The sequence below is a fragment of the Ambystoma mexicanum genome, chromosome 8, assembly GCF_040938575.1.
Source record: "Ambystoma mexicanum isolate Mex_15411 chromosome 8, UKY_AmexF1_1, whole genome shotgun sequence".
Lineage (NCBI taxonomy): Eukaryota > Metazoa > Chordata > Amphibia > Caudata > Ambystomatidae > Ambystoma > Ambystoma mexicanum.
The window spans coordinates 451,027,795-451,055,446 of NC_090929.1; the positions used below are offsets into that span (position 1 = coordinate 451,027,795).

General features: G+C 47.9%; 1 protein-coding gene across 13 annotated transcripts in view; it reads left to right on the plus strand.

Annotated features, from left to right (window-relative positions):
* The window catches only part of RERE (arginine-glutamic acid dipeptide repeats), a 2,107,422-nt gene that overhangs the window by 316,503 nt on the left and 1,763,267 nt on the right, over positions 1-27,652 (plus strand). For all 13 annotated transcript variants that reach the window (XM_069610039.1, XM_069610046.1, XM_069610044.1 and 10 more), the window contains exon 3: positions 4,708-4,778. In XM_069610039.1, the coding sequence (XP_069466140.1) occupies positions 4,708-4,778 (71 nt within the window). The remainder of the gene's footprint in view (positions 1-4,707; positions 4,779-27,652) is intronic.

Below are 27,652 nucleotides of genomic sequence, written 5' to 3' on the forward strand. Positions count from 1 at the left end.
AGTAAACATTCCTAAGTCAGTGGCTTTATCTAAACCAGAACTGGCACTTTATGTGCCCTTTATAGATCATTCTAGTTTTTTTTTTTTTTTCCAAAGGAATAGGTTATGGCATAAAATGAGACTGTAGCCCGCGTGGTATTCATCCACCAAAAACCCATGAAAGTTGCTAAAATAGCCCAAATAACATGATGCTGTGTCGCAAGGCAAGATGCCACGCACCCTGGCACAAGCTCCCACTACAGGACGGGTCAGAGGTTTCATTTAAGGTTAGTCCTGACTTCAGACCTGCAGGTAGGATCGAGTGAAAAGGTTGATGCAGGAACAGCCTGCTGTGAGTGTCTCTTCCTGGAGAGGAACCAGACAGGAGCGCAGATGACACTGGGGCAGCGGGAGAGCGCCAAGCCCGAGCTCCCACGTCTCCTCTAATAAATCCTCCCCATGCCGGCCTGCACCTGGGAGAGGGGGGGGGGGGGCACTTTGTGTATTATCAGGCCCAATCAATGCGCAGACAGATCTGGTGTAGTGTATATATCTGCAATTATTTCAACAAACTACTTCTAATCGTCCTCGTGCAGGCCTCGTTATTGCATGGATCAAGCATTGGAAGGAGACGCATTCTTGACTGCACCCTTTATCTGGGAACATGAGGCGAGGCACCATTCTTCCTTGTACAAATCTCCCCTCTGTACCCTTCTCATCTACCCCACATTCACGTCTGCTGTACACCCTTTTCTCCCAAATCCCTTCCCAGCACCCCACAGAAAGTCACTCCTCTGACACAATGCTCTCTGCACTTTCTCACTTGTCTGTACTTCTCTCTCATTTACAAAACACAAAGCGCCTCCTATGCCATTTCTGCCCTACACCACTCCCCCTGTGTTCTGGTTTTTTCTGCACCCCTCTCTCCCCTGCACACACTGGTCACTCCGTGCTCCAAACCATCCCAATCTTTCATCTGCACTCCGTTTTTGTTCCAATCTCTCCCCTCCCTTGCTCCTTTTTCTGTCCTCTGAACCCTTTCTACCCCTTTTCACTTTGCAGTCCCACACTCTACTGCACCCCAGTCTCTCGCTTCCCATTCCCCCATGGCCAGCACCCCACAACTCTCACCTAAACTTACTCAGCACTTTCTCCTCAGTCTTCAGAGCACACTCAATATCCTTGCTTACATTTCACAGGTTTTCATTTGCACGCCTTGCATGACCACCCACTCCATGTAGCTTCTCAGAATAAGCTGGAACAGTCATGCCAGATCCATGACCTTAAAAGGGCCCATTGATGCCTGCAAGCATTAAGTCTTAAGAAATAGTCAGCAGCATGGATATTTGGAAGGTGGGACAGACACAGAAGTCACTAAATCCATGTATTGCCTACGCTCTACCCCCAGAATCTGATCGCACTGCGACCACTCAAGTACGCTGACAAAAACTGCTACGCTGAATAAAACAGGGTGAAGCTTAGCCAAAACCTGCAGAAGCTTAGCGCCTGATTTCTTTTAAGAGATGCGCAAGATGGGCATCAACAAATGTTTTATTTTGGGCAAGGACAAAGTTCAGGTCTGGGCTGGTAATAGTTTTTTTTATGGAATATAATAACACTTTGGTCATAGCGCTTCATACTAGATGCTTTCAGCTTTTAGGCTATGTAATCATAGGTATTATTACCCCCATTTGAACAGTACTGAATTTATGAAAGGTTAAGTGGACCCTGCTGCTTGGTTTGAACTAGCGAAATGCAGGTTGCCCTCATGTCAGAGACCAAGCTTTACGTGTGGTACCATCTAAACTTCACACAGGTGCGAGTTGGTGGGTAGAGGTGGAGGGGTGTGCCTTAAGTGAGGCATACTGATATGTCAAGTGTTTCCCCTTGCCGACCTTAAATATTACTGTGGAAAAGAGCACACATCCCACGCAGCGGCCCTTCTTGAGATTGGCTCATCCTCATTTTACTTTATATGATTTCATGAGGATTTCGTATACAATGTCAGGCTGACATCTCAGGCAGTGTCTGCACTTTGCAAGCCAGGCCTGGGATACAGGTACATCTTGGAGAAAATCCAGTCTTCGCCAGATTGTGTGATGCTGGGTGAATCGTGTGATCATCCCCCCCCCCCCTGCCCATTATTTTCTCTATATGTTTATTTGGGATCACCTAGAAGTGACTCAGTTGGCAGTGTACACTATAATGAAATGCCTCAATCGTAGATGTTTTAACAGAGTTTCTTGTTGCTCCATGTATGCTAAGCAGGTTGAGTGAGTGTGAAGAGGGACAAAGTGTCACAGCAATAGATGTCACATCCAGCTGGGGGACCGGGTCTCATTTTGGGAAGCAGTTATAAATACATAGAATTTGTCAAAACATTTTTCAGAGAAACTTATCAGGTGCAGCCAGCGTGATCCAACTCTAAGGAAATAAACTAGAAACAATCTCATAGTAACCTGATGGTTTAGGGGCACTAGTATAGTGTAAGCAGAAAAAATAATCCTCACGCCCTTCTCCTTAAAAAAGGCAATACATAATATATTAAATAGTGTTGTGGCATTTGTATAGAAACTGCATGTACATGTCGATAAATACCGGCTCCCATTGTGCACCCTTGATCCTCTGCTGTATAGGTGAATGGCCTCTATTTCTTTGTGCGGCCTTGCAAGCCCGTGTTGGCCAATGCTTGGAGCTTAAATGTGAGCCCTGGCTGCCCATCAGTAAGGAATTAACAAAGAGCCGTTCCGAAATGGGATGTTCCTCTTTGGCAGGGGCCAGGGGCACTCTTTCATGAATTGAAAAACCTGAGGGCGGCACTGGCAGGGCCTCAGGTTGTTCGATTGAGTGTGCCACTGTCTCATATACAGTTTATAAACGCGCACGGCACGTTGCTAACTGATCAGGAAATGCTAGCCTCTTAATGTTGAAACATTAAGAGGCCAGGATTCCCTGATCAGTGTGCAAGTTTAGAAACTATATGTGACATTGGCACAGCCGCACATTCCCTCCAATAAATCCTCCTCATACTGGCCTGCACCTGGAAGAGGCGGAGGGCGGGGGGGGGGGCACTTGACTGACTTACCTTACGGTAACTGGTGCCTGCTCAGCATGTTATCACTGTCTCCCTCAATAACACACACGCTGTCACGAGCAGAGTGTGTGTTGGGCCTGGCTTCTCCTTCGTTCTGAAAAACGAAGGCTGAGGCTGCGCCGCAGTGCACTGCGCACGCAAGGCATGTGCAGTTTGTTTCCCTGACCTGGACGCGTTTATTATGGCAGGCACGGGACAGCAGTAGAAGTTGCAGACAGTCAGTCTACTATAAGCTTGTAAAAATAGAATCTACTTTAACTTTTGCAAGCTTACATGACAGCTGCAGTCGTATTTTACAGCAGCAGAGACACAGAAAATCTGGGGAGGAAAAAAGCTATTATATCCCCCCCCCACTTAAAGTTGTGCGGGGGACTTGTCCCCCCATCCCCCATGTCCACCGCCCATGGGGTAAGTTACAGGACAATTGGGCAAGTGGTGCAGCGCGGATGTCACGTAATTGTGAGCAAGATAGCTTTTGCTGTACTTGATACCTATCCGGTCATAAAACACAATGAGTGTGATGGCACAGTCTGGCAAGAAACCACACCTCAAGGCTACTTGCTGTTGTAAGGTAGCGTAGCGTGGAGAGGTTATATAATTCACTCGTCCAGTCAGCTTGGGAAGTAACAAATATATCAATATCGAGTGTAAGCATAGTACAGCATGCTGATTGAATTGTTGTTGCAGGCGAAGGAGTACATATGGATTGAATACAGATATAGTAGAGTTAGGTTTAGTATAAGGTTAAGTCCGGCACATTTAGAATAGGATGTGAGCTGAGAGCTAGCAGAACTGCAACCAAATGGAGGACTGCTCCTGCATCGTGCTCCATAGGGAGAATGATGGGTTTCGAGTGTCGTAAGTGATGGACATAAGAGGTTGCTGTTATGGAAAAGGCTGATGCAAAGAAAACATTCCATACATACAGCACGCATCGGCAAAGCCGCACCAGCATGGCTGGGGCTGTGTCGAATGTGTGAACACTGCGAGACAATGTCTGATACTAGCACAGCACTTGTAGGAGTCAAACGGCTATGCATGGAGGTGTACACCATCGTGTTGAGCAATAAGTTATAGCTAGGGAGAAAACGTGTAGGCGCAGGTTTAGCAGGGCTACTACATGGCAAACCTGCTCAATGCCTATTGGAGAGGTCGTGCCCCTCTTACCTTCAGTGCAGAGAATGCTGATGTTCATCAAGTTTACACGGCACATTCAGCTTGAGGGTTACATGCGGAACAGAAATGATTAGTAATCGTGTTCCGGTTACTCGTCTGAGGCTTGGAGAGCATCTGGGATACAGGACATGCCGATCTGGTCGCAGGTCAGGGGCTACCAATCCTATGATGGGAAGGAGGTTGTTGGATGCGAGTTCCACTCCGGCCATCTTTTCAGGGTTTCTCGTGTCCTCCGGAGCTGAAAGTATCACAAATGCACATGCTGGCCCCTCGATGATGTGGGTCCCAGCAGGGTTCTCCCTTGATAGTTTGAGTCCAGTGTTTATTTTAATATTTCATGTTTGATTGTAATCCCGCTAATGTTGAAGGTTTAACATTTGATCTTTTTTTTTCCATTGCAACCCATTGCAATTTTAAGTTTAAATTTAACTTTAATACCTATCTTTTTATTTTTTCAGACTGTGTTTATATTGAGAGTCGACGACCCAATACCCCATATTTCATATGTAGCATCCAGGATTTTAAACTGGTAAGTGCTTTTATTGTCTGGTTCCATTAGAGGTTTTGACAGGGAATGTAGATAGTCTTGGAGCAGCCTGTTCATGATTGATAAATGCTTTAGTGTTCAAATAACAATACCCGACACTGTTCCCTTTTGCTCCCTCTGTCCCCTCCTTGTCTCTGCTGTAATTGAACAGCGAGTACTAATTGTTCTTACCTTGGAAATGCTAGTAGTAGATCTGGTAAAAGAAAACGCATCATAAATCAGCTAGATTGATTGGATGAATTTTACTTGAATGTAAAAACGTACAAAGATATTTACTTGCAGGAAGAACTAAGGCGATCACTATTGCAGTAACAAATTACATGCTCTTTGTCACTGAATTCTCCATCTTACAGAAATGTATTGACGATACTGAATATGTTTTGACTCATTAATTTGCCCTTTGACACCTTATGATTCGATAATTGGTGCTAACCTTATAAGTGAAAATAGGGTGTGATATTTTTTTTGGTCTGGAATTACCTTTGTTTTATGCCATGGTCAATTTATACTTTTGAGGAATAGAAATCTTGTGAGATGAATTTTGTTAAATTTGACATGTATGTTTTGTGATTTTACAGTGTTACGTTGTGAACTAATTTTGTAATTGATATTGTGATTTGTTAAAGGTTATTTTATAACCATGTAACAAAGAGAAAAAAAAAATTGGCCCTCATTACGGGTCCGGCGGAAACTGTGCCGGTAAAACCGGCAGGTAGCCGCCGGATCAGTAATGATTTACTGCTGCCTGACATGCCGGAATCGCAGGGGGATTTACAACCCCCAGCATTCTTGGAAGTCAGGCGGCACTAAATGTTAATCTACATTCCCATTTGTGTCCCGTAGGACTCAAATGGGGATCACGGAAGCACCGGCACCATGTGCAACAGTGTTGGTGCTTCCGTGTATGTCGGCGGCCGGTTGCCATTCCGCCCACCAGGTCTGCCCTGGCGGGTGGTATGGCACCCGGCCACAGACTTGTAGTTTGCCGGTCCGGTAACAACGGTGCAGGTAAGCTTACCGGCACCGTTGTTTCTGGATCGGCAAGCTTGTAATGAGGGCCATTGTCTTTTGAAACAGAAAGGTGATGATATGGAATGACCTCATACTCGGAGCTCTACCCTTTTGATTTTTCAATGTGCTTACAATTTCCGTTGTTGTATTTTTGAAAGGGAAGTCCTTTGCCAAGAAGCAGTATGCAAAGTGCATGTTGATGGCTGGGCCGTCCTATTAAATGGGTCTTCACAAGTTACTTGCTGCTAAATACTAATATTGTACTAGTTAATACATTAAACAGGCAGGTCGTGATGGAGAGGCAAACAGTAAACTGGTATTGAATAAGACTAACTGTGAATATTTTTTCTGTATTTACAGCTATGCACACCAGTGTTGTTCGCATTTGTAGAATTGGTGAGGTGTAATGATGGCGCTGTAGCGCTTTCTTATTGTGCAGCAGGTAGTTCTAAAGGAGATCTTTAAGCCTCTCACTGATAAAATATCATTAATTTTATGGTTTATTGAGTTTTTGACGGGTGCCAGGAGGGTCAAGCAGAGAAAGCAGGAAACAGTATAATATGGGCAGGAGGTTAAATTGGAGGCAAGCCTGGGAGTGAATAATGCATGCGAGTGAACATAGGCTGAAAGATACAGGCAAGTTGGTGGTGGGGAAGCGTGTGGCCCATGGATGGAATTAAATGTGTATTAAAAGCATTAGGGAGTGGTTTAGCATGGGTAAGCATTCTGTGTGGATATGGTGTGCGACGTGGGTGAGTATCGTGGGAGGTTGTACGGTTTGTGGGTAGCAAAGTGCAATAATTTGTTTGAAGAAGCAGTCGAAAGGCAATCCCTGGAGACTGAAGCAGCAAATCGGTTTGCTGAGGAAATGTTTGCCAATCAGTGTTTTGGGGCAGCGTAAGGTTACGTTAGGCAGTCATAATGGGGGAGGCAAATGAAGTGTTTAAGTTTGAAATTACTGTTACAGTGGTGGTGGGGAAAGATATAGCAGTTGGGCATAAGTGGTGTGGCAAGGTAAGTACAGTTTGTGGATTTGTGAGCTAAGCAAAGCAGTGATGGACAACAGATCTGCAATTAGTGATTCGAGAGCACAGGCCAGGTAGGCTACACAGTTTGCACTTGGTACTAGCCATTGGCAATTGATAATTCACACTTAGCGAGTAAGAAATTGTGTGTTCTATGCATGTGGAGAATTTAGGGGTCAAATTACCTTTTATCCTCAACTAGTGACTTGCAACTTTACATTTTTACACCTGGATCAGGGATGAAGGGATACATATTTTAGCATTTAAAATAGATGATATGAGAATCCAAAGGAGGATATGAGCATGCTAAGAATCTTGTACATTGTTTTGAGCAGTGGACGAAGGAGGCTCCCCCCCCCCCCCCCCGCTTTGTAGAAACTCTACTGGGAGGAGGGTAAGAGCAGGGCTTCACGTGTACTGGGAAATGGAAAAGGAGTGTTCACACTGTGGACCACTGAAGGAGGGATGGTGCCCTGAAAGCCGAGACAAAGGAGTACCCGCATGTGGACACGGATGGTCAGTTGTCTAATGGGGCAGCAATATCCATGCAGAATGATGGTAGATCATATTGGCAAGCGATAGTAAAGGAGTTGGAGACATAAATAAACACGGTTTCAGTGAAGTGTGCTGCAGAACCCAGATTAGATAGTGCCATGAAGTTGTCCTCCAGGTAGTCAGTGACTCAGTTGAAAATCACATTTGTGATTTTTGGACTTGATTAGGGAGAGACAGGTGGATAGTTGACTATGTTGCTTGATAGTGGTGCGAAGGGGAACAGGAGTAGCTGGAAGCCCATAGGATAGGTTTCAGCTCAGTTGTATTGGTTGAGGGGGCAAGCCCATTTGTGAAGTGATTGAAGAGAAAGGAGGTAAATGAAGAGCAGGCGGATCCCTTCTTACTCCTAAGGCCAGTCCCCTTTCCTCTGCATTTATGGAATATTCCGTCGATTGGGACTGGTCTGTGGCACTTTTTTTGTTTGTGTTTTTTTTTTTTTTAAATGTGAGGTCCAGCACGCGTATGGCTTTAGCCTGGCCTTCCTGCGCCATGCTCCATGCCTCAAACCCCAGGCCTTTTTGCCGCACGGACACAAGTTGGCATTTGCAGGGCATCTTTTTTCTTCCTGCTTCTTTTTGCCATATGTATTTAGACTTCCTGCCTGGTTCCTACGATCGCTTTGTTTATTCCACATATGCCGAAGCTAAAGGGTTTCATGTTAATCTTGTGGGCATCAGTTTTTGGTGGCAGACGCCACATAACCTTTGTCTTGGGTGTCTAGGACCCGAAAACCGCTGGTGTTCCTGTTTCAACTGTGAATTTCAGTTCAGGCAATTGAGAGGAATTCAGGTAGGAGAATGTTTTCCATCGCATTCCTCCGGCTCACTTGATGGAGTTTATTGAAGAAAAAAGAAGATATCTGTTAGTACTTTTTTACGGCACCCCAACCGAGTGACGCCTTTCATCCGTTTCAGGGAGGTTGTATTGACTCCAACGTAACCGGGGCTTGCCCGAAGGTACTCCTGAGGGGTACTGAACTGGATAGCAGGGGGTTCCCTTCCTGTGGCTAAATGTACTGGGAACACCCCAGAGGTTCACCGAACGGGGGCTAAATCTGTGTTCCGCAAGGCTGAGGATCCCTTTCTTGTGGATAAACACACTGGAGTAAAATCAGAGGATCCCCAAAGAGGATCTAAAAAAAAAAAGCACCGGCCATGCCGAGTGGGCTAAGAGAGCAGAGGTCCTTCCAAAGACGGTTAACACGGCGTAGCTGAGGATCCCTCAAAGAGGGCTAAAGAATTATCCAAGGCCCCTAAAATAATGGCCAAAAAGTCTGTGGTGCACGTCCCTACAGTCCCTGCAGCTGCGCCTACCTCAGAACAGGCACTGTACCCACCATCCCTCCTGATAGGGACGATAAGCGTGTGGATGGATGGGCGCGAAAGGTATTTTCTGCAGGGAGCATGGTATTGAATTTGGCTGACTCCACTTGTGCCCTTGCAAAAATTTCATACACTCTGTGGGAGTGCATTTCTATGGTGGCAGAGCATATTCCCGAAGGGGAGGAAAGGGACGGCTTCTTAGCTATAGTTAAGGACGGTAAGGAAGCCATGTGCGAGTCCCTTCAATCTGAATTGGATTCTGCAGACAGCATCAGCAGGTCCATGGCTATCAGGAACGTGATGCACAGATTTTTCGTGGTTGAGGAAGTATGGTTTTGCACCTGATATGCAGGCTAGACTTCTCAACATGCCTTTTGACGGGTCTCCTCTTTTTGGCAACAAGGGTGACGAGAGCCTTGAGAAGTTGCAGACCTCGAAGGCGGCAGCCAAGTCTTTGGACGCCGCTGTTGGGCAACCTCAGCCTTTTGGTGCGAGCGGACTACCTTGGAGGGGGTATACCTTTTTCGCTACTGCTACTCATTTGAAAGGGCGAGAGGAATGGCCGGTCAAAGAGGCCAAAGAAAATGTCCTTGTGGTGGACGAGGTAGAGGTGCTAAGCCAGCTCATGCAGCAGCCTATGTCCCCTTGGCTGCTGCAGCAGCCGCTTCAAAACCACTCTGAGGGCTTGAGTCACAACTCGCCAGTCGGGGCAGGCTGTCTCAGCATCTGTAAGAATGGCGAGATGTTACTTCCGATGCTTGGGCTCTCGAAACAATAGCCCATGGTTACTGCCTTCCTTTTCTAAAGAAGCCCCAGAACAATTTCAACCTTCACGCTTGGTTTCTGAAATGCTGAGATATAAGGATTGGGACCTCTGGGTGACTTAATAGAGGCGTTGTTTTCGGCCAGAAGGCCAGTAACAAATTGTCTGTACCGTTGCCGTTGGAATAAGTTTTGCAACTGGTGCAGAGAAGAATGTTGATCCTTTTCAGTGTAATACGCCGGATGTTTTATCCTTTTGCTTTCGTTGGCACATAAAGGCCTTCAGGTTGGCACCATTAAGGGCTATTTAGCAGCACTCTCAATCTTTAAGCGCTCATCAGAGGAATGCTCCTATTTCAAGATCCCACTGGTGACTCAATGTCTAAAGGGGCTCACTAATGTGTTCCCTCCATATCCTTTTCAGGTTTTGGTTTGGGACCTCAACCTGGTTTTAAAATGTCTGTGTGCCCCATTTGAATCTTTGTACACATGTCCGTTAAAGTTTTTGACGTTTAAGACAATACTATTGTTTGCTGTAACATCAGCACGTAGAATGCGCGAGTTGCATGCACTTTCTTCCAGGCCACCCTTTACCATATTCCTCAAGGACAGGGTTGTGTTAAGGGTAGAACCCTCCTTCTTGCCTAAGGTTCTCTCAGACTTCCATTTAAGTCAGAAGATTGTGTTACTGGCTTTCTATCCTCCACCTCATCCTGGTAACAGGATTTCTGTAAGCTATGCACTTATAACTTTCTTTCAAAGTTCCAAAAAATAAAGTTCTATGGTGCATTAAAGATATAACGTTCGACCAGGAAAAGGGATCCTGCCTTCCCCTATGTTTCTTCGGGCCTTCCACTGTCCATCTGGTACTTCTGGAAAGAGTCAATAATGTTCCACTGCTTCACAGGAGGACGACTCTTCCCCTGCATTTCTCCTTTCATACACTGTTTTACCAGTTTCAAGGGGGGAAACTCCTCCCGTAAGTCTGCCTTAAGCGCACAGTTCTTTTGAATGTTTCAATCTCTCTCTGGATCTGTTACCATTGAAGGTGTATGGTTCTTCCCTTTTCACTATTCCACAAATCTCAGAGGGGCCCCGACCCCCAAGCTTTCTCAATTCTTTTACTATCCCTGGTGTACTCTTCTGCCAGGGTACTTGCAGATTTATTATTTCTCTCATTCTCTGGGTCTCCATTTTTTTCAAAGAGTTATTATTCTTTTCTTTTTGTGTTGATGGCCGCTGTTTACCAATTTCAAGGAGGGGTCTTGACCCCTGAGCTTTCTCAATCCGTTTTCTACCCCTGGTGTACTCTCCGGCCAGGGTATAAGCAACTTTGTTACTTATACTTAAAGGGGTATGATTCTTCCCTTTTTATATTGGTTATCACTATTCCCCAATTTCCCCAGAGATCTCTCAATTATCTCCTTAATCCCTTTTTACTCTGCTGTCATGGTATCGTACTTGGGTGCGGGTCGCACACTGCCTGGTTGACTATCCTGCCAAGCCTTTTCTGTTCTCCAGCATGGGCACTTGCATGGATTCACAGGCTCATGAATATTCCCTGTCAGGCTGGCAATCCTTGGTAAAAGTTTCACTTTCACTTACAAAACTGTATTTGTGCCATAAACCAATCACTGTCCTTTGGGTCATACTGCCCCCAGCCAATGTCATTCCTCTCCCTAAGCCCCCTCCTCTGGCAACCATCTTCAGATTTTTACTGCACACTTGAGTGTTGGGAGTCCTTGAGTTTTGCTCTGCAAGCTTCTTCTAGGTGTTTTTTCATGGAAAAAGGTTCTATTTTTTTTCTGAAAGAGCCTGTGTGCTCTTCTCTTCATCTGCCGACAGTGGGGGAATCTCTTGTCTGAAGTTCAGCGCCCCCCAAGGGCGAAGATCATGAAAGTTTCCAGAAGGCCATCGGGCCTACTTCGCGCCCTCTGACCATGACAGAAAAGAAGGAAGGAAGATACCTCTTCAAGCCCTGCACCAAGTGCATGCTCTGAAATTTGTTTGTGGAGGACAAGTACCTGCGATGTCACTACTGCCTGCATCCAGACCACAAGGAGGGAGATTGTGAGATATGCCGCAGATTCTCCAAGAAGACAAAGGATAGGCACAGTACACTGGCCGCGTGGCAGAACGCCAAGGCCTCTGCCAGAGCACGAGCATGCCTCCCTCTAGTCCAGTCGGTACACAGAGTGGGCTTCTAGGTTCTGTGAGGGCGCCTCATTCGTGGGGGCCCAAGATAAGGCCAAACACTGCATGTCCGGGTCCATCATCATCTCAGCGGAAGCGGGTACCACGGCAGACAGGGCACATTCAACATCACCCTCCGCCTCGATTGCCAGCTGGCAATTTAGCTCCTCCTCGAAGAGAAGGTCTTATTCCGCTAAACTGCGGGAGAAGCCTGAGAAGACGCAGTTGGAGAAGAAGGCCGAGCTGCCAAAGAAGGCCTAGGCGGCACAGGGAAAGTCTTCGTTGACGATGGAGCTGATGGCGGCTGCTCTTTCGAAAACTAGAGGGGCTGACCCTGAGAAGGTAGCTCCCACAGTGCCAAAGATATCCCTCTCTCCGAGGCGAGAAGCCACTGTGGTGACTTTGACAAGGTCTGCTGGCACTCCGGAGAAGGGGACATTGCCTCAGAACCTGGTTCCAGCCTCTCGGTGTGGAAACAGGGATGGGGGCAAGTAGGCCCTTTATCAGTCCAAGGCTGTGGCCCAAGCCATGGATTTTTCATCCTCGGAGGACAAGGATATGGAGTCCATACACACGGTCCACAAGGACATGGAAGAGGATGACGACAGGGTCATGGGGCCTAATGTTCTGATCACACCAGTCCCGGCGGGGGATGTGACTCTGGACATCCTATCAAGCCCCCACACCGTGTTGTTGGAGATCCAGAAGAGGATGCCACAAGGGCCTGTTCCAACGGTTCTCCAGGCCCCATACAGACCGCAGACGAAGAAAAAGCACCATCCAACTCCCCCTTTTCACCCTCCACACCCGTGTCTAGTCTGTGTTCGGAAACTTTGCAGACAAGATCACTCTGGAAGACGAGTTCCGTTGGGCGATAAGGAGTTGGGGCGACTGCTCCAATATCACCTGTGGCACAGGGTTTCAGAACCCTCCATTCCAGGAAACTGTCATGCCGGACGCTTCCCTGGAAGGGTGGGCAGCCCACACCGGACGTCTGCACGCCAGAGGCCTCTAGCTGCCGAAGGAGAAGGTTCTCCGTATCAACATCCTGGAGCTACAGGCAGTGTTCTGGGCCCTCAAGTCGTTCCATTCGTCTCTGAAGGGCAAGGTGGTGAGGATCTTCACGTACACCACCACCACCACGATGTTCTACTTCATGAAACAACGGTGCACCTGATCCCCGGCCTACTTCAGACAAGCGCAGGAACTGTGGCGCTGGACTGTCGGACAAGACGTTTTCCTCGTCACAAGGAAGATTCCAGGGAAGAGTCCAGAGTTGGCGAAGCAGTGCTACGAAACCTGTTTTTCTGAGTTGAGTCTGTTCCATTGGTAAGAGTGAATTGCTTCTGTTGAGCCTTGCCAGCTCCCGTGGTTGTGTAATGTTGTACTACTGTGTATTCGTTATTCATGAGCATGTGAATCCATGCCAGACCCCATGCTGGAGAAGGAACAAGTTACTTACCTGTATTTATTGTTCTCCCCCAAGGTTAGAGTCGGGTAGCTTCTGTGTCTCTATGACTACGTAAGAGAAGCGTCTCTCTATGGAATCGGTGACGATGTTGCTAGATTTGTCACACCTTTTTGAGTGCAAGCAGCTGTTCCATAGTTCAACTGACAAAGCAGTGACAAAGAAAAATGCTAGTACTTTAACATCAAAGTCACTTGCTGTTCTCACGATGCCCACTGATCCAAAGTTTGCATATCTGTTAAGACTGGATTTTTGCTCTATATCCTTTGTGGAGTTCCGTTGCTTTCAAAACCATAAGTCTGGAAAGTAGACCGTTCTCGCAATAGTCTCTGCTGAAAACCTAAGATAGCAATTCAGGGGGTTTTCTCCCACTCTGCCTCATCTTCATCAATAGCTGCTTCCTCATCCACTAATAAGACCTCCAAGTGATGGCAAGGAATGGTCCCACGAAACTTCAGTTGGCGCTCTCATTTCTCTCCATCTGGAGGCTTGGTGGACCACAACGGATTATGGCTGTACCGAATAGCATATTTAGTATTTGGCCAAATACCGAATAGTTTAACTATTCGTCCGGAGCCGAATAGTGAGCCGAATAGTTGTTTTTTTAGGCAAACATATATTCTAGGGCATAATAAACAGCATTTCAATGAATAAACTAAGGAGACATTCTATTGCATGGGTACATATTTATTAATTGGACGCATCTCTGTAAATTTATGACAAAAGACAAAAAAAAATACAAACGTTCTGGGAAAAGCCCTCACTCCTAGTAAGAGTAACCTTTAAGGGGAAGGTTGTATTTTTAGGAAAACAAGTCTTTCGACATTTTCAGCTAAGAGGCTACTTCTGTGTTCAGAATAAATATCTCCTTCTGAACTGAACAATCTCGCTGTCCACACTGGTAGGAGGAGGTGCCAAGTACACACGCGCAACTTTTGCCAACCCTGGAAACTGAACACTGTTCATGCCCCGCCACTCCAGCGTGTCTGCGGTTTTAGGGAGCAGCGGCTCTCTCAAAAAGACAGTGAGCTCAGTGTCCAGGGAACTTATTGACTGACTCACACTAGCCGTGGACTGCTGAACAACACTGTCCCAGAATGACCATATGCCACATGGTGGAACGCTCTTCTTGGGTGGTGGCTCGTCCTCTTGTGGGTCAGGGTCTGCAGGTTGCCCCTCAGGAGGGGAGGTCTGCTCACAGAGGGCTAAAGCAGTAGAGTGCATAGAACATTTCACATTGTTGGCCACAACATCATTGCTGCAAATTGTTAATTTGAACCGCGGATCGATGCCTGTCGCCACACAGTAGATGGGTACAGCCTCAATGTCTTTGAATCTTGCCTCTACAGCCTTCAATAACTCTGCTTTCACTAGCTTCACACCATTGTCCCTATCCTCGCCAGAGCTCAGGTAGGCCCTTAAATCTTTCACAGCAGGAACCACCAAGGAGATGCTTGATGCATGGGAGCAAATCTCCTTTGTGAGCTCTGCAAAGGGTGGCAACAAAGATAAACATTTTCTGCCAAAAGCCACTGGCAGGCTGAAAAATGTGACACTTTATCGTCCTCCGCACAGTACAAACTTACTGGCCGCCTCTGCCCTACCAGTCGCCCCAACATCAAAAAGGACGAGTTCTACCATGTTGACATATCTTCAATCAACTGCAATTCAGGCAACCCAAGATCTTTTTGCAGTGCATGCAGATGGGACGTGGCGGAACTAGAATGTTTAAAGTGGCCTACAAGTTTTCTTGCGTGTGCAATCATGTCCGACACAGATCTTTGCACAAAAAGGCCATCATGGATGCAAAGCTGTAGGGTGTGAGCAAAACACCCCACACTAGCAAAGTCTGCTTCTCTGAAGGCCTTGCACATGTTAGCGGCATTATCCCGAAGAATTATGTGCACTTTGGAATGGCTAATTTGCAAACCTTTCTAGCATTTCTTGGAATGCTAATCCTATTTTGGCACCAGTGTGGCTTCCGCTAAAATCCTCGCACTGCAACAAAACTCCATGCCTTTTCATGTTGCTGGCCAGCCAATGCCCTGTTAAGCTCATAAAAGATTTCAGTGTTATCAGATGTCCAAATGTCCACAGTAAATGCAGTTTTCTCAGCTCTCTGAACCTCTGAAGCAATAAACTGGCTCACTTTCTCATACAGGTCAGGGATGATGCGTGTTGAAAAATATTCATGTGATGGTACTTTGTACCTAGGCTCCAATTTATGGAGTAAACGCACAAAACCGACATCCTCAACAACAGAAAATGGTTGCAAGTCTAGCGCCATCATTCGCCAATACAGCGATGCACCGCATGTGCGGAAGGGCTGTCCAGAGGCCACACTTGTTTTTTGTCCAGACAATCTTTAATGGACAGCTGTGACAATGCCCTCATGCACTTTTCAGGAGACACATTGCTTTTTTTTCTCCCAACAACTTCCTCTTTTTTCCTTTCATATTGGACATAGTCATTGTGATGTTGGACCGCAGATGGTTGGTCAGTGCTGATGTGCTGCACTGTCTCGAGTTTGCAGAGCCACGAGACAAAACCGCAAGGCACACAGAACATACTGCCTTGGAGTTAGCATCCATTTTAATGGTAAAGTAATTCCACACGGGGCTGGTTTTCTCCTTGGTGCTACTCACGCCGACAACAAAGGGGGTTCTGCAGCTCTGGACGAGGGATAGGGTTTCTGCTGGCCACGACTCATAGCTGTTGCTTGTAGGTCTTTAGGTAAATCAGAAACTCGTACTGGTGACAAAGAAATGTAAAGCAAAAGTCAAACTTAAGAGTAAGTTTTGGCAAGGCAGAGGCTCTGAAGTGGTATTGGGGTTCCCTTTAAAAAGCCTTTTATCAAAAATAACTATGTAAAAAAGGAAATATGAACGACAAAAACCACGCTTGAAATTGCCAGGAGTTGAAGGAGCCATTATGTACATCCATTGATGGCGGCAAGCATAATATAGCAGTCTTTCATTTAATCAGGAATATGCACTGAGTGGTAACCTCCCACCTCAAGCTTCCCCTAAATAGTAAAACCCCCATAGTACTCACCAGTATTGTAGGCACTAAGCAGGCATCTGCATCAAGGTGGTGGAATGGCAGGTCTGTCTCAGGGGTGAGCTTCCTTGGTTGGTGCTGCGTCTTTTCTGGGCTGTGATATAACTAAAGAAAAGGATTGTTACTGCTAGACAAGTGTTGCAGAATTAAGAAAATGCACAATTTATCTACTCATCACATTTTGTCACAACAAGTCTAAAAGAACAAATAAATGGCCCAGGACAACTGGATATTAAGGTAGAATTTGGAAGATCAGGAAACTCTATGGCCTAAAAGGAACAAACTATGAGACTCTTTGGGACGCAGAAGTCCCATGACAGCCAGTGGAACGGAGATCCACTTATAAAACATTTCTGACACAGAACTTTATGGAGGGCAAGGCTAAAAGCAACTCTTATCAAACTCTCTGAACATCAACTCACAGATGCTTAACAATCTGCACTCTCTGCTGGGCCAACCCAATCACAAACTGGGGAAAATTCTACTTTGTCGAGACATTGGAGACTACATATGACAGCTATGTCTCAAAGAATATTTCCATGGAGAAAAAAGAAAAATTCCACCAATTGTGATGTCACTAAACAATGCTCAAACTGGGTTCCCCCTTATGGGTACAACCTGGAACGTGAAGCTTACATTGATTGCCTGAGAAAACCTGTACACTCTGAAATACTTAAACAATTGGCAACTACACATTTTCACCTCCCCTCCAAAACACCCCTGCGGCCTCACCATGCTGAAGGGTTGTGGGGGCTCATTCAAATTTGAGGCCGCCAGGGTGTGCAAAGTGCCCCAGCGGCCTCGTGAGTCTGGGGGCCGCTCCTGCAGGGACATCATGGGACAATGGAGGGGGTGGAGGAGACATGGGAGATCATCATGGGACAATGGAGGGGGTGGAGGGGACATGGGAGATCATCATGGGACAATGGAGGGGGTGGAGGGGACATGGGAGATCATCATGGGACAATGGAGGGGGCGGAGGGGACATGGGAGATCATCATGGGACAATGGAGGGGTTGGGGAGACATGGGAGAACATCGTCAGGCCACCAGCTTTGCACCGGTGGCCCGACCATCATCAATATTATCGCGGTGAAGCCTGAGGGAGGAACTGTTCCCTTCCCTCACTTCCTATTTCAACACGTTCTGAGGCTGTTTCCTCTGTGGTCAGGCTGCAGATGCCAATAAGCAAACAGCTTATTTGGCTTCTGCAGCCTGAACAGTGTAAAACCTTGTATGATTAGCTGCCTTCTCCCCGTTTGGGAGATGACAGACAATCATAGAAAGTGGACTTCGGCTTCGAGTCACTTCGCATAAACTATTGACTAAATGAGCTGAATATAGCTGTATTTCAGCCGTACTTTGGCAGAATAGTGACTCAAAGCCCAAGTGCGGTACAGCCCTACAACAGATGCATGGGTCCTCTCAGTGGTCTTCAAAGGCTGTTGCCTCCATCCCCAGTCCATCACATTCCCCTCTTGCTCAGAAAGGGTCTTCAGATTTTCTTGTGGAAATCTGGCAGATTAAGGCGGGAGCTTTTATTCTCGCCTATTCAGTGCCCAAATTCAACCAGTCTGCGCTGCGCACTATCATAGACCTGTCGTAGTTCAATGTCCACCTTCTCTAAGAGAGGTTCAAGATGATCAACCGTGCACAGATTATGCTTCTCTGTAGCAGAAAGATTGCCTCAGGTTAGTGGATTTAAAAAATGCGTATCTCCATATTCTTCTATTCCCCAACAATGAACATTTCTTAGATTTTCAATTGGGGAAGATGTTTGCTAGTACAGAGTCATGTCTTTCAGTTTGAGCTTGGTTCCAAGATTTTTCACCAAAATGATGTCCGTGATAGCAGCTTTCCTCAGGCTCCGAGGAGTCTACATATATCCATATCTGGACGATTGGTTCCTGAAAACCCATTATCCACAGAAGGCAAGTGTCCAACTTAATCTTCTCTACCCCTTTGGCTTAACGGTGTCCTGGAAGAAATTCTCTTGTGGTCCGTCAGGTGCTATATTTCATCAGGTTTCGCTGGAACACAAGGGTAGCAAGTGTTTTCATCACAGAGGACCAGATGAGACCTTTTTCAAACTTGTACTTCTTCCTAATGGCTTCCTGCGTACTTGCTGTAACATTAACTTTATGTCACGCTCACCTGATTCCCACGGAGGCGCAGGTCTGGCTTCGAGTGCTGATGCTTCTTCAATGGTGAAGCGCAGGACTCTGATGATGGACAGGAAGGGCCCCTCTACTCAGGCTTTTCTGGCTCGCAGAAATATTCCCCTTAGGGTCTGGAAGGATGAGTTCTCCATCCTGCTTCTGATGCAGGGGCGCGTTGAAACCCAGTTACTTCACTGGATTGAGGTTTGATGGAAGTTCAAAATAAGCTTGACTATTCAGGTGAGGCGCTGTAAGAGTTCTGTTGCAAGTTCAAAAGTTCAAGCTTAATAATAATGTTCATTGTCTTATTGCAGCAAGCGCTAATGCTTATGTCTTTTTCCCCTTAGGGGCTGGGGTTCGGAATGCCGGAGATATGACGCCGACCCGAAGTGTAAGTTCTGGATGAGCGTTCAGGTAATGTCTTTGCATTCGCTCATTCAATGTCTTTGTCTTTTTTCCCCATTGGGGCCGGGGTCCGGAATGCCAGGAAGCGGCAGGACCCGAAATGAAATGGGAATGACCCAACAGGTAAGTCTTAGAAGGAAAGTGAGCTTTTCCTATTTCCCTTCCTTCTCTCACCTTGTTTTCTTGTCTTTTCTCTCTAGGCTCTGGGAAGTGGGTGCAGATCCGGATGATCGCTGCTGAAGATGGATGCACCCAGGAAAGGTGAGTGAAATGCAGCGTTGCAGCGATCGAAGCGGAATGCTTTTAAAATGATGTCTTCCCTTTCAGGATCGTAGGTGTGATGTCCCCGTGATGCAGCTTTAGCAGGTAAGATCTTCTTTCTCTCCAATTCTCTCATCTCCTTTTGCAGGCGACCCAGGATGCTGACAGGCGTGGCTGAAGTCCAGATGCAGGAGCTGACACAGTGAGCGTCCAGCTGCGAGGAGCAGAACAACGCGAAGCGTGAGTTGCTGATCAGGCGTGGTTTAAATAGCTTTGGAAGAAGTTCCAGGCATGTATCCTTCCACCGATCAGGTATGTATCTTTCCCCGACCACACCCAGGTGGAAAGTAGTCCCACAGGTAAAGTAATTCCATTCAGGCTTCAAGAGGGCCTGGATGTAGCAGCATGGTCTGCATCAGGTAAGTGCACATTAAAACACTTGAACACATGTCTAGCTTTATGAGCCTGGCGCCTAAGGCGCCAGGACAGCGGTCCAACATGAGCCTGGCACCTAAGGCGCCAGGACTGTGTCCAAAGGGCCCCAGCTTGGGCCCGCTGGCACTTTACTGGGGGGAATGATGCCTGCCTCTGGGGTTGCTGGGTCGGACCTGGCTCCTTGGAGGTAGGCATCATGACACTTTATAGCTTGGTTCCAGGCAACAGACCCCCCACTCTTACTCTGTTCCAGTTCCCCCGAATCTCCTGTTGTGGTCCAACCGGACAGAAGGGATGTCTTTTTCTGACTCAATTCCTCATGTGACCAAGACTACAACCCCTCTTTGCTGGGTTGCGGTTGTGCTTTTGGACCACTTGGAGGAGAGAGAACACATTTTTTGAGTTGCTTGTGCTTTTCTTGGCCTTAATGTTGTCAGTCGAGCGTCAACAACAAGGTAGTTTGTACCTTGCTGTAACAATCTTCTATGTGAACAAACAAGATTGCACCAATTGTTACCCTCTAATCCTGCTATATCTAAATTTGTGGGAATGGGCAATATATAGGGGAGGTGGTATGGCTACAAGCTTTTAATGTTGCGGGTCAAGAATTCAGCGGCGGACTGCCTCAGTTGATTGGCTACTGCAATCACAAATGGGAGCTTAACAAAGTAGTCAGGTTTTTGGGAAACTCTTCCAGTACACCAGTTTGCAACACACAGCAACAAGACGCTCCCATTTTATTCCTCAAGGGAAGTTCTGAAACCGGGTTCTCTGGGAGAGGCATAAGAAATATCACGGCGCAAAATGACAACGTTAAGTTTTCCGCTGCTGCCTCCAGTTCATCGAACCAATCTGAAGTGGAGAGAAGTGAAGAATTGTGTAGTGGTGTTTACAGCACCATGGTGACCAGCCAGGTTCTCCCCCCAATTAATCTGCTGGAGATACTGAACCTCCATCAGAACAATGGATTGGTGTAGCACCCCTCCCCATGATAGATGATCTTGGCATCCTGGTTCCTCAGATTAGGTTAACGCTGCTGCATTTATTCCAAGGACAATGTTCGCATCATACAGGCTGCATCTAAACCATCTACACTTGCCCAGTTTGGCCTGGTTTTTGACATGACTAAACCAGGGTTTCAACTCTTTCAGTTTCTATAGCTAATATTCTTTCTTTCATCTCCGAACTTGCAGCCATTGGAATTTAGATATGTTCCTACAGAACTTGCCTGTTGCTGATTGGCGCCTAGAGTTCTGATTCTTTCTCGTTCACTTTGTGACAAATCCAGTAGTTAAACACTATTTTGACAGGCTCCTTCCTCTATACTAATTCACCCTCTGCAACTAATCCAGAACAGGACTGCAAGACTTGTTCTTGGCATCAATTTGTGGGATCGTATCTCTCCATTGGCTCCCAGTGGATGCAAGGATTAAATTCAAAACACTCTGCATAGTCCACAAGGCTTTCTGGGGCCTATGTACCTTCACCTATCCCTCCCTAAATACCTCCCCACTCAAGCTCTTGACACCTCTAACTCCCTCTGGGTCAGTCGTTTCTCAAAGAAATGAGCCAGGGGTAGATCTCCATCTTCGGCTGGGGCCCCCCTTTGCAACAGCCTCTCTGCCACTCTGAAACATGAGGAGAACCATCTTGGATTCCGGACGCACCTAAAGACCTTCCTGTTTGCATCTGCCTTCGTCCCCTTTCTCCCCTGTTGATCTGTTACACTCTAGGCATTGTGCACCTCTGTCCTCTGGGCCCAGGTACCTGCTCACCCTGCCACCCTCCTGCACTGCCTCTAGACCTCCCCTGTACTGGGGTCTGTATCTGTACCCCTACAGTCCCCCTTTCCTTCCTTTCTGCACTTTCAGACAGACCCTGTCTGCTAAACCCAGCACTTGCCACTTTCTGGCTGCGCTACCACTGTTTATTGCCTTTATTTACTTATTCAATGTATTTGTTTGTTCCTCTGCACCACACTTTCTACTTCTACCCCCTTTCCAAGCACTTTTCCCCCACTTCCCTTTCCCATGCACATGCACGTTCTCAAAGTCACTGCGCCTAGTGAGATTGTTTTGTTCTCTTCTGTTCCCCTCCCTTGCCTTGTCGAGCTCTGAAACAATTGTGTATGTGCATGATTTAAATCAAATATATCATACCTACTTATTCTCCAGCATGGGGTCTGGAATCGATTCACATGCTCATGAATATACCCCGTCGTCAGGCTGGGAATCCTCGGTAAAGAAAAAAGCAAACTGATTGAATACTAGTAACCAATCTCTGGGTCATAATGCCCCTAGCCAATGACTGCTCTCTACCTAAGCCCCTCCTCTGGCAGCCATCTTCAGATATTTACCGCACGTTCAAGTGTTGGGAGTCCTCATGCTTAGCTCTCGAGCTTTACTGCATATTGCGTTTTTTCTAAGGGTTTACTCTTATTTTTTCGGTCAGTTCGAGCCTCAAGCTCCGCTGATTCTTCTTCCGATTAACGGGGACCCGTTTCGGAAATCTCTACGCCCCTCAAGGGTGATTTTTCGTCGAATTTCACTTCTTTGAGGATTACAGAAGATCTTTGAGGCCTACCCCGCGTGGACAAGGACAAAGAAGACTAGACGCCCGCTGGATCCAAGCTGTTTAGGAACTGACCAGGATGTGGACTGCAGAACGTCTTCAAGGAAGATGAGCACTCCTGGTGCCTCTACTGCCTGCACTCCAAGTCGCACGTGGAGGAGGACTGGGCGTTCTGCAAGAACATGTCCGCCCAGACCATGTAGGACCGTCGTACATGACTCCTCACTGGCTGGAGACGAAGAGCCCAGCAGCAGGTGAGAAGTCCGAGCGGTCTTCTAAGACCTTTGAGGGCGCTCTAGCGATGGGGGCCCAACAGAAGGCAAAGTACTGCGAGTCCGCGGCACCAGGAGCGCCGTTGGTTCGGGCTCCTCGGCTGCCAGGCTGGGCGCAACATCACTGATGCCGTCAACCACAAGCCAGCGCTCCGGCTCGATGAAAAGTAAGTCGGAGAACCTGGGTAAGCTTCGGGAGAAGCCCCGGTCGATCCTGACGCAGTAAGCCAAGGTGGAGCAAGGGGCCGCACCTAAGGTCGTGAAGGCCCAGATTCACCCGGCTAAGGCCTCGATTGAGGGAGTTGTGGCGGCCCTGGCAAAGCCCGCAGAGGCGACCCCAATGGAAGCAAACTCCAGGCATCATTTCCCTGCCATACCGGAGGGAATCATCTTTCCAGCCTATCGAGAAGACCCCCGCGGTCCATCCTAAACCTTTGATGCCTCAACAAGTACATCAAATCCCAGAAGTTCTGGATGGTTACCCTTCAGCACGTGCTGGGACAGCTGGAGGACGGCGACTTCCTGTCGTCACTGGACTTGGTGGATGCCTACTTCCACATCCCCATGTTCCTACGATTCGTGGTCCAAGGGCAGCACTACCAGTTCAAGGCCCTGCCCTTCGGGTTGAAGTCAGCACCAAGGGTCTTTACCAAGTGCCTGGCACCGGTGGCGGCGCATCTGCGCTTGCAGGGGATCCACATATACCCTACTTGGACGATTGGCTCATCCGAGCAAAGTCATAAACTCACCGTCGACCACACAGCAAAGAAAGACTGTCCGCCTGCTCACGGAACTGGGATTCTAACTCAACTTTGCAAAGTCCCTCTTGGTACTGTTGCAGGACGCCCTGTTCCTGGGAGCCAGACTCGACACAGTGCGCGGTTGGGTTCACTGACGGAGGAGAGGACAAAGGCCATCCTGGGCAAGGTACAATGGCTGTTGACCATGGAAGTGGCCATGGTGAGGTCCATGAAGTCATTGCTCGGCATGATGTCCTCGTGCATCTACCTCGTGCGTCTGTGCAGGTTGCGGATGCGGCCACTGCAGGAGTTCCTCGACGCCTGTTGAATGCAAGTGGCGGAAAGCTTCGAAGACAAGATCTCCCTCAGCAAGACTTTCCGTCAAGCGATCCGGTGGTGGAGGACCCGCGCGCATCTCGCGGCGGGCATGGACATCCAGACCCCAGCGCATCAGGAAACTGTGACGACGGACGCCTCCCTAGAGGGATGGGGAGCGCACAACGGAGATCTCCAAGCAAAAGGCCTTTGGCTCCCGGAGGAGAGGTCCCTGCACATCAACGTCCTGGAGCTCCGTGCCGTCTTCTGGGCCCTCGTGTCTTTCCTTCCGTTCCCTCATGTCTTTCCTTCCGTCCCTCTAGGACAAAGTGGTACGGGTCTTCACCGACAACACCACCACGATGTTCTACATCCGGAAGCAGGGGGAGCATGAGATCCCCAGCCCTATCCAAGGAAGCGCAGGATCTGTGGCACTGGGCCGTCGCCCAGGGGATGTTCCTGGTACCTTTTCATCTGGCAGGTGTAGAAAACACCATCACCGACTCACTCAGCAGGGAGCTGCGCCCTTGCCATGAGTGGGAGCTTCGACAGGAACAAGTGGATCTCCTATTCCGACGGTGGGGCAATCCCCTGATCGACCTGTTTGCGACGGCGACAGACACCAAGTGCCAGAGGTTCGCCAGCAGGTTTCCCCAACCGGGGAGCATGGGCGATGCATTCGCCTTCCCCTGGGACGGCCTGTTCCTGTATGCGTTCCCACCATTGCTGTTGCTTCTGCGACTAATCAGTCAACTCAGACGGTCCCGGTGCAGGATGATCCTTGTCGCACCGGCTTGGCTGAGGCAGATATGGTTCCCGGACCTTCTGGACATGTCAGCGTCCAACCCAGTCAATCTGCCGACGGACGCGGATCGCGAGAGAAGGTGCCATCCTACATCACGACCCTGGATCGCAGAACCTGCAGGCCTGGCTCCTGCAGCACTAGAGTTCGGAGGCTACGATATCCCGGCGGACTTCAAGGAGGTGCTTGCAAAGGCCAGGCCGTCCTTGACTCTCAAGTGCTATGGACATAAGTGGAAGAATTTCTATGTCTGGTGCTGTGCACAGGAAGATGAACCATCTACGGATTACGGCCCCTCAAGTGCTGCCGTACTTGCTGTCACTGGCCAAGGCGGGGCTGGCACATGCCTCATCAAAATCCATCTGGCGGCTGTAGTGCTGACCAGGCTCATGGGCCCTCCATTCGAGCCTTTGCATACGGCGCTGCTGAAGTTCCAATCGTGGAAGACAGCCTTCCTAGTGGCCATCACCTCCGCACGACGAGTGGGAGAGATCCAGGCCCTCTCCTGTAAGCCTCCATATCTGACATTCCACAAGACGAGGGTAGTGCTGAGGACGCACCCCTCATTCATGTCCAAGGTGCCGTCATATTTCCATTTCAACGAGCCCTTGGTGTTACCTGTTTTCTTACTGTTGCCTTTGTCGCCGGCTGAGAGGACTTTACACTCGCTGGATGTAGCTAGAGGGCTGAAGTTCAACATGGACCGGCCAAAGAGTTTTTGGAAGACATCGCAGCTGTTTGTGAACTTTGGCGCTGTAAACCAAGTGAAGGCCCTCCCCAAGGCTTCCATTTCCAGATGGCTCTCCGGCTGCAGCATGCACTGTCACTGGTTGGCAAACTGACCATTGCCCTGCCGTCCGTGAGCCCATTCACCCAGAGCGATCACTGCTATTATGGCGTTCCTGACTGGTGTGCCCATGCTGGACATCTGCATGGCTGCTACGTGGAGGTCGACGCACACCTTCTCGAGATTCTACTGCATCTACCAGGATTCCAGGGAAGACTCCAGAGTCGGCCAGGCAGTGCTGCACAACCTGTTCACTTGAAGGTGAACCCTGTTAGGAGGTAAGAGATGCTTAATGTTGAGTTGTTGAAATGCTTAATGTTGAGCCTTGCCAGCTCCCGTGGTTGTGCATGTGTGTACTGCTATGTATTCTTGTATTCATGAGCATGTGAATCCATGCCAGACCCCATGCTGGAGAAGGAGCAAGTTACTTACCTGTAACTGTTGTTCTCCAGCATGGGTCTGGCATGGATTCACATGCAAACCCTCCCTCCGACCCCTCTGCGGCTCTTCTCTTGGTCCTACTGCCACTTTACGTGCTACCAAATCTGAAGATGGCTGCCAGAGGAGGTGCTTAGGTAGAGGGCAGTCATTGGCTGGGGGCAGTATGACCCAGAGACCAGTGATTGGTTATTAGTAGACAGACAGTTCAGAAACGAAACTGAAACTGATTTTTTTTTTTCTTTTACCGAGGATTCCCAGCCTGACGACCGGGAATTTTCATGAGCATGTGAAACCATGCCAGACCCATGCTGGAGAACAGTTACATGTAAGTAACTTGTTCCTTCCTTCACTGATGAGCGGAACTAGTGCACCTCTTCTCACTCTCCATAGTGCGACTTCAGACAAACAGTAACCCACATCTGATGGCTGAAATGTTCAAATTAAAATTAACCACTGGCATTGCTCTGGAAAACCTTCCACACCAATGCGTTTTAGCCTCTGTGTGCCATTGCAGAAGGGTCCAACCTAATGCCAGTCACTCATTGGTACTGCCACCAATGAAAGCAGTCCAACCTGAACTGCTAGACCATGTCCCCTCTCCACGAAAACGCCATCATCCCCAGACATATTTCTGCATTATTGGCTATCGGTGAAGTGCAGTTTGGTTCCCAAATTCTTGTAGTTTTGATTAATTCAAAACTGTCCTGCTATCACCTTTCAGTTGTTAAGTCGCCCAAGTTGAACAGGTACACGGGAGCTTCTATAGCCTAGTGTGCTTAGAGGCCCCATCTGAACTTCATTCCGATTATGGCTGAAGCATGGCTTGGGTTGCTTGTCTAATGCAGAAGGGATAAGACACAGCCGTTCTGACTCGACAGACCCTTTTGAGCTGGGTGTCATGTCTGATCTGCATATGGCCTTTCCCGTTCGGTTACATGAAGGATGAAAATCGATGGTCGGGGGGTCGGGCGGAGTTGTCCATTGCAAATCCTTTCAGCCAGGACTCGCAAAATCTACTAGCCCATTCTCATTGAGATTTTTTGAAGGGTGACGATTTTGAAACCTTCATTAGACATTCACGGCAATCACACTTAGTTTGCAGTAAATGTCAAAGGTTTCACTGTGCATTGGCTAGCCCGTTTGGTGGCAGCATTGCACCAAATATGAAGTGTGCTTATGGTGACATGTACCATTTTACAGAGAGCACTGCTAAATATTGTCACCCGTCACTAAGGAGCCAGTGTATTTCTCTGAGGTAGAGTATGTAAACTAACTCGCCCTGCAGGTTTAGTGATTTTTAAGAACGCAGCCCTTACACAAGATTTTGAAAAAGCCAAGTGCTTGCTGAAATACATGACTTTTATGGGTTTAATGCATGCAGTGTTGGTTGTGAAGTGGGCAAGTCACTGTCCTTTGAGAAGCAATGATAGCTGGGTTTGAACTTGCTCTCCTCCATATTTTTGAAATGTCCTTGTGTTTATTTTTTTGATTTTTGTTAATACACATTCTGTAAGCAGTATCAGCTCAAAGCTTATGTAAGATGGGAGCAGCAATGAACCTGGCTGCTTTTATGGCACAGGTGTCGCAGACATGTTTGCATAATCTGACCAAACATGAAATGGGGATCAAAATAAAAGCAACATCTGTCCCCCTTTCCTGCAAAGTAATTAGTAGAATTAAAACTCAAGGTGCAGGCCAATACCTCTCTGCAGACAGTGTTCCGCTCTTTACTCCCACCCACCAGCAGGCATGTATTACAGTTTGTTTTTCGAAAGTCGAAAATGGGCGTCGACACAGGCGTGCCAGTAATACTATCCCTAGTGTGACGTCCACTGTACCCAAGATCCCTCACGCGTGTAGGATCCTCAGATTGTTTTTTTCCGCCATACTGGTCGGAAGCATCTTGCGGAGTTCCCTGGCCTTAGCCATACTTTTGCTGTTATTATAATTTTAATTCTTATTCATTCCCTTCCCCACCCCAACGTCGACCCTCAACCTCGACGACGGCTGGAGAAGTCATCGACCGTCGACTGCTGCACGACGGATCTGGGCCTCGGTAGGCCGCTGGCCTCGGCCCGGGCCTAGTAGGCCGCTGGCCTCGGCCCTTACAAGTAGGGAGAGTGGGGGGTGGTACATACTCTTCACTCTTGATATATAGTTACATTTATATATATTCCTACACTTAGCAGCCCGCTGCCTTAAGGTGCGTATGGAGGGTACCCCTTTTCAATTCTGCCCCAAGTGCAATCGCAAATACCCTTGGGTCGACAGGC